The 7,802-nt window shown below is 44.6% G+C and overlaps 1 protein-coding gene across 1 annotated transcript; it reads left to right on the forward strand.

Moving 5' to 3' along the window:
- The first annotated feature begins 1,289 nt into the window (after nt 1–1,289).
- chchd1 (coiled-coil-helix-coiled-coil-helix domain containing 1) lies at nt 1,290–6,605 on the forward strand. The gene is made up of 3 exons (XM_052081188.1): nt 1,290–1,606; nt 4,674–4,792; nt 6,284–6,605. Exons 1-3 carry the CDS (start codon nt 1,468–1,470, stop codon nt 6,389–6,391), a joined length of 366 nt encoding a protein of 121 aa, XP_051937148.1. The 5' UTR covers nt 1,290–1,467; the 3' UTR covers nt 6,392–6,605.
- The last annotated feature ends 1,197 nt before the right edge of the window (nt 6,606–7,802 follow it).

Here is a 7,802-nt window from a genome sequence, read left to right on the forward strand (position 1 = left end):
CAACACATTCTCGCCGTACGTGAACTCTTCACAAGCATTTGCTCCGGAGCAAATTTTTAAACCCTTAGGTGGATCAAATTTGGTCCGGTGTAAGCTGTTTTCCGCGGCTACGCCGGAGCTAATTTGCACGTGTGAATGCTCTACTGGAGCAGCCCCGGCGTAGCACCGTACCAAATCTTGCCTTATGAACACCCATTGAGTGAGGAGCGCATGGGCGTGAGTTGTGGCTAACAGCAACTCCTTTGAATGCATGTGTTTATTACTTATTTTGTTCATTAAAAAAGATTAATAGTATCAGCAACTGCGAGCATCCTTCTCTCTGCTACTGAAGGGCATTACATTACTTTTCCGCTGAATGTGTCACTTGAGGTAGTCCAGCTGGCATTCAGTCCATATTTTTCCATCGGAAAATTTGCTTACAACTTTTGCTTCGCTGCATGTTTTGGAGAGCAGACCCTTCTCACTCGAAAAAGGAAAGATTTCACCCAGTTTCACAGCTTGTTCTTTTATTTGCACATACTTCGACAGCCGTTCCAACTCAAAAGAAACGCAGTTCATTTTTATTTTGATTTGGGGAGTCAACGTATCACATCCCTCGCTCATTTCGCCGTGATAAAGGGTTAGCATTAACGTCACTTATCTCCGCCGCATTGTTATTGTTATGGAGCGGGTATGCGCAATTACAGGACTTTGAGTGTCGTTATTGCGCTGAGAGTGTGCAACCAGACGCAGTTTAGAGGTGTTAAGAAACAGTATATTCTATCCTCATTTCTGTGATGCTGTGATGTGTTCTTTATGATAGAAGTGTGTCATTGGGACATAATATTTGTTTGTTTAGAACGGATCTGGCAACCCAAGAAACAATGCCATATCCGGTCTGCATCCGGTGCGAAATGTAGTTACTTCCGGTTCAGTAATGATGAGAAGCGGCTGCTCTCTGTGCAGTCGGCAAATAAACATGCCACCTGTTTGAGTCAAACCAGAAAATTCATCTCACGTCATTATTCTCTCAAATGCATCCCGAACAAAGCGGACATCTCAACAAGAGGGAACATTGCCTATATGTTTGCGTATGTGTGTCCTGCGATTGGCTGGCAACCAGTTCAGGCTGCGCGACGCACACACTGCCCTAAGACTGGGCTAGCACCCAGCAAGCCCACGATAAGCGTGGTTCAATTAAATCTAATATGTATGTATTTATTAATTTATTTATTTGGCCGTCCGCCCATCCGATTTTCGAAATTAAGCAGTAATAATCGCAAACCAATGGGTGGCGGTAGTGCACTTACAAAGAAGAGAGAATATGATAACGAAGAAGACAACAACGAAGAAGAAGAAGACGACAAGCAATACCAAATGAAACTCTATTTGCCGAGTAAAAATCGAGTCAAAAGTATTTATTATCCGGTTGACGTTTAAAAAAGTATTTGCTTCAAGATCGCTCAAGTTGCGCTGTTTAGCAATTCGATGGCGGCACAGGGTGGGATTGTGTTTCAGGAAAAGGTCAGCCGGATGCTCTGCAAACAGAATGGAAAACCTGTACTCAAACCTAACAAACCTCTTGTCCTGAAAGATTCAGTGACCAATCGCAAACCCCCAAAAGGAGGTAAACCTTTGCTTGTAATACGGTAACACCGATTTTATATATTACGAAACAAGATCATAACTACATTTGAATGTTGATTAATTAAAAGATGATTTTTTTCGGGAATCTGTCCGGCTTCGGGAACAGGAAAGTCCAATTAGGGAAATAAAATGTTGCATGTAATATAGTCCATAAGAGAAAGGCGGCGAGAAACTTTTCAATCAACGGGTGAATGCAACTTTAGTCTTTTATATATATCCTAATTTCTAGATATTATTATTATATACTGTATATTTTATTATTATCGCAGATAAATCCTAATTTCGATGCTATTGCTAATTTATTCTACAAATATATTGGTAATGCTTTATTTATATTGCACTTATATTGTACTACATACAGTTCTTTTCTGAAACATTTATTTTGTGCAATGAAACACTTTATTGCCCCGCCCCCCCCCCTGATCTGTATAGATCAGATTTTGTGATCTGATCTATACAAATATATACAGCTTTTTTGTACACGTGTATTTTTTACTGTGGTCAACAGTGCTGACAGGCCGCATATTTTAGTTCTATGTCAGAGGCTGTAGGCCGGTGGTTTTTGAAATCCAGACACATTTGGCCCCCGGGCAGACTTTGGACATACCTGTCCGAAAGGGATATTGGCAGGTGCCTTTTTCTAGTAGAGCCCGTGAAATTGCTGCCCTTAGAACACATTCTTAAACTGTTTTCTTACAGATTGCCATAACTTCGCAAAAGATCTGCGATCCCTAGGCTCAAAGGTGCGGATCAAACCGTCGCCAATTCCTAGTGGATCGCAGTGAAGTCCGTAAGGGAGCCTCCAAGCTGAATTGACGGGACTTTCCATCACTGGAGAGTTGGTGCGAAGTGGTAATGACCTTCGGGTCAGCAAAATCCCGCGGGGCCGCGTCCGGCGGTATACAAATCCACCGCAGTCCTGGCGTTAAGCGCCTAGCAAGGCTGCGGACCGGATCCCCAAGCCGACCATCCACCTTGGGTTATGAAGGAATGCCCACCCTTATATATTCACAAGAAGGGCGAAAAACTCGACCGTGGAAACTATCGTGGAATTTCCCTGCTGTCAACTGCTGGAAAACTCATCTGTCGTATACTGGCCGACCGACTCACCTGTCTCGCTGAGCGGGTTCTTCCGGAGTCCCAGGCGGGCTTCCGTCCAGGCAGGGGAACCGCGGACATGGTGTTCTGCGCCAGGCAGCTCCTGGAGAAGTGCCGGGAGCAGCGGAGGGAGTTCCACGCCATCTTTTATGATCTGGCCAAAGCATTTGAGTCTGTGCCCCGAACAGCACTCTGGAAAGTGCTGGAACGTCAAGGCCCCCAAATTCATATCCCTCATCCGGATGTTTCACGACGGCATGAAGGGTTGCGTCCTGACTCAGGGCGAAATGACTCCCCCATTCCCGGTTCGGACCGGTGTCAAAGAGGGCTGCACGGTAGCGCCGACGTTGTTCTGCCTCTACATCGCCGCGCTCATCCACCACGTCACCCCTGTCCAGGAGCACGGAATCACTCTACGCTACCAAACTGAAGGGTCACTCTTTAACCTCAGCCGTTTGAGGAGCAAGCGGGGGACCATGGTCACGACCGTCAGCGAACTCCAGTACACTGATGACAATGCTGCGGTCTCCAACTCCTCCGGGGGCCTCCAGCTCATCGCGGACGGCTTCGCCGTGGCGTACAGGACCTTTGGCCTCTCCGTCAACACCAAAAAGACAAAGACCCTCCATCTGAACCATCATCCACCCCAAATCACCATAGACGACGAACCCATCGAGCAGGTCTCGGCGTTCCCTTACCTGGGTAGCATTATCCAGCAGGACGCCGGCCTCACGGAGGACCTCACTCACCGTATCCAGGCAGCCCACATAGCCTTTGGACGCCTTGGTCGTCGGGTCTTCAGGAATCACGCCATTTCCACCAACACGAAGATCATGGTGTACAAGTCTGTCGTCCTCCCGACCCTTCTCTGTGGCGCCGAATGTTGGACCCTCTATCGGAGCAGCATCCACCAAGGACGACTCCGATCTCTCCTCAACGTTTCCTGGGAGGAGAGATTGACTAATAATGAGATCCTCACCCGGGCTGGCCTCAGGAGTATCAAGGCCATGATCACCTTGGCCCAACTGCGGTGGGCCGGCCACGTGCAGTGGATGAGCGACAATCGTCTCCCGAAGCAGCTCCTCTACGCGGAGTTGCTGGAGGGCACCCGTCCCCGCGGAGCCCCGAAAAGACGATTCAAAGACCAGCTAAAGGGTCATCTTCAGCGGTGCCGGAATCCCCCGGCACAGTGGGCTGACCTGGCCGCGGATCGGGTGGCCTGGCGTGGGGCTGTGCGGGGCGGGGTCCGGGTGTTCGAGACTCGACGCGTCGCTGCGGAGGAGGACCGGCGAGCGCGGAGGAAGGAGAGGTCCCTGCAACCGCCCGGCCCCCCAACCCACTTCTGTCAATCCTGCGGGCGGGGTTTTCGGGGAAGACTGGGCCTCCACAGTCATCGGAGACACAAGCACCAGGAGCCATCGCCCTGTCCTGGGGGCCGCATTCCTCGATAACGAGGGCCTTCCCCGACCGACCGACAGATTGCCAAAGGTTGTCTGTGCTTGTCGGGTTAGTAATGGCTGAAAATCGCTTCAGTCGGCGCTTATGCCATCAGTGTTTCAAAGTTTCCGACAGGCGCCAGTCTGTCAGTAAAATGGGTGTCTGTCAGAGACAGACTGATTCACCTTCCATCGCAACACAGCTCGTACTGTGGACGGTGCTGTATGCAACAATATACTTTTTCCTTCCCAAATGCATAATGTTCTCACAACAATGTTGACTACAACAGAAGAATACAATTGTGCAGGTCACAAAGGTGTCTTTGGTCAATTATAAACAACATTCAACATTTCTGTCACAGTTGTACACTTTACTTGGTATTGGATGTTACTATACGTTGAAACGTTTCCCATAAGACGTGATAGGAATGTTGTGTCGATCGACGCGCTGAAAAAAAAAAATGTGTGTGTATATATATATATATATAATAATGTTTTGGTTTGTTTTTACAGAGGCCACCTGCATCACAGAGTTGTCAGTCATGATGGCCTGTTGGAAACAGAACAACTTTGTGGAGAGCCTGTGCTCCAAAGAGATGGGTGATTTCTACTCCTGTGTTGGAAAAGCTCAGGTACATTTACATGTATAAGGCAGTTGCTACGCTGAACAAGTACTAGTACTGTATCGTGAATTTTAGAGTACAAAAATGTCACAAAACCATTTTTTAAAGATAGCTTCCTCTATCATCCCCGTTCACTGATATGCGGTACAACACGCTCTGCGCATTTTGGTGACGGAGACTGTATACTTACCTATTTCATCCAGAGACACATGTGCAATTATAGGTACAGTGCACTCCGCTTAATAGAACACCGGTTAATAGAGTAATCCGCTTAATAGAGCAAAAGGCTCTGGAACGGATTTGCCTAATGCAATTTCCTATAAAGATACTCCGCTTAGTAGAACAGATCTCCGCTTAATAGAACAGGCCGTAAGCAATGAACATTGTAAACTAGTGGTTTTCGAAGTGTAGCTATCGCGATACTGTACCACTATCGCGAGAAAACGCTGTAGTTCTAGCCGTATACAGTAACAAGTAGCACGCGTCACTCCACACATCGACACACGCACGTCACAATGGCTTCAACTTCATTCAAGAGACGAGGGCTATCACCTGCGGATAAGAAGGACATACTCAGACGATACGATGCATTGCCGGATTCTCAGAAGGTACGCCCGCGGTTTCCAGGACTTCCCTCTTATCCAGCGCATTGAGAGGGAAGTCAACCGCAAAATTACGGACTCCTGTTTCCAGACAAAAGTAACGAAATTTTTCTCGTGATTTGAGATGTTTGACTGAAGTTGATTAAAGTTGTTGTTTTGTTGTTTGATTAAAGATATGGACGTCCACAGTCGAAATATCTCTTCTAACTCGTCAGCAGGGGTTTTTCTGCGTGCATAACTTGGTCGTCGACGTGTCTGAAGGTGTACCTAATAAAGTGTCTCCGGTTAATAGAAACCCCGCTTAGTAGAACAGAAGCGCTTCGGCCCAATGGTGTTCTATTAATTGTACTGGTAGGTGGTAGCTTATTCCTGAAACAGAATGACTGGGCGTCTTGACCCATTCACCAGCGTCCCGGCCACAATCTGGCTGTCCGTTTGTTTCAGGGTGATTGGTGCATTCGTGCCCAGTGGTGACTTTGTCCCATGACGGGAACGGATGAATTCTGCTTTTAATTTGAACATGAACAGTGGCAGACCAAATGGTTGTGAACCAAGGTTCGACTAGATTATCGTCAAACGATCATTTTGGTTAGGTTGCGATAAAAATTTAACGTTTCACAGGAATACGGTACAGCAAAGAAATTCGATGTGAATTGTCCCACATTTAATTAAATTCAGACCTGAACAATTTTATGAAACTATCGCCCAAAGTTTGATACAGACAGTTCATTCTACTTGTTAGGGTTGTGAACTTCTGAGATCACTGACAATTTCACAAAATTATACAAAACAAGTACAAAACAAATGTGGCATAAACATATGAGGAAGTCATAAATCACACATAAATGTAAATATGATTTAAAAGACATTGGCAACAAATCTTTTTCCCCCCTTGCAGGCTTCAATGAAGAATACATTAGGAGAAACTACTCTTCAAGGACATCTGAAACCAAAACAAACCAACACCCTGTTGAAGAGATATCCCACTCTACGATTTGAGATCTAGGAACATGATTGATGTTGAAAATAAGCCACACTGTTGAGCCTTGTAATAGTGTTTTATCATTTTAAAGTGTCAGTGATATTTATCTTGTGGACCGGAAATGTGTAATGTGAAAGTTTGAAAGAAGCTACTCTACTGAGTCCCGTATAAACTTAAATAATGTTAGGGCATTGTCCATTAATAACATAGAATATGTAATGAAAATGTTATTTCAATATTTTGTATTGCTTGGCAATATTTTTTTTGTCTGTCACTTTTCTTCCTTGCGCACCACAATATGAATTTGCTTCCATACAATGTTATTCTGAAACAATCCAACCACTTTCTCTACTGCTGATTCTTTTGAGCTGGATCATATCCCATCTTTGGTTCAAAGGCGGACAACACCACGGATGATTTGCCGGTCAATCGCAGGACACATCGTTCTTAGTTCATACAGTCACTCGGTGGGAGTGCAACCGTTGCCAGTGATAATTTTACAGTTTACCACCAGCGAGTCCCAGGGACTCGCTGATCAGAAAAGTACGAGTCCCAAGTTTCGAATTCTGAAATAGCCTACTTATTCAATTAATATCATATGATAATGACAAAAACAACAACATATACATACAATTATAAATAAATGCTGCAAAGTTATAAATAATTCAATAGCAGGCCTGAGGATTTCGGAAATTCACGGTAACCGTTTTTCGGTTCCGTTGGATTACCCAATGGGAAACCACGGTAACTAATTTTGGGTTCCGTAAACGTTTATCGTGGGAACCCATTTTTCTATTTTGACTGATATTCATAATCAAGAATTCTGACACTCAAAAGTATAATGTTTCAAGGGTAAATGTTTGAAAACTATGCATTAACACTGAACATTCCATGCTGCAAAGTTTTAAATAATTCAATAGCAGGCCTGAGGATTTCGGAAATTCACGGTAACCGTTTTTCGGTTCCGTTGGATTACCCAATGGGAAACCACGGTAACTAATTTTGGGTTCCGTAAACGTTTATCGTGGGAACCCATTTTTCTATTTTGACTGATATTCATAATCAAGAATTCTGACACTCAAAAGTATGTTTCAAGGGTAAATGTTTGAAAACTATGCATTAACACTGAACATTCCATCAGTAGCCGTGTACGCCAGGTTTATTCAATAAAATAAATGGATCAAAATATGTTGTACTCATATGGCAACATGAAAACAACATACCACAAAATCAGAGTATTTTTTCCAATCTCACTGCAAAGATTAATTTACTGATAATCATTAATACAGGTAAGAATTGATGTGGCTTGACATCCTCTTCCCAAAACAATACATGTATCATCTACTTTCAATTTGACGAAAGCATCTAACATACGTCATCGTTAGTTCTACCAACAGTTAACATTAGCATGACTGCACGTTGTGACAAATGTTTT

Source organism: Hippocampus zosterae, chromosome 11 (genome assembly GCF_025434085.1).
Source record: "Hippocampus zosterae strain Florida chromosome 11, ASM2543408v3, whole genome shotgun sequence".
Taxonomy (NCBI): Eukaryota; Metazoa; Chordata; class Actinopteri; order Syngnathiformes; family Syngnathidae; genus Hippocampus; species Hippocampus zosterae.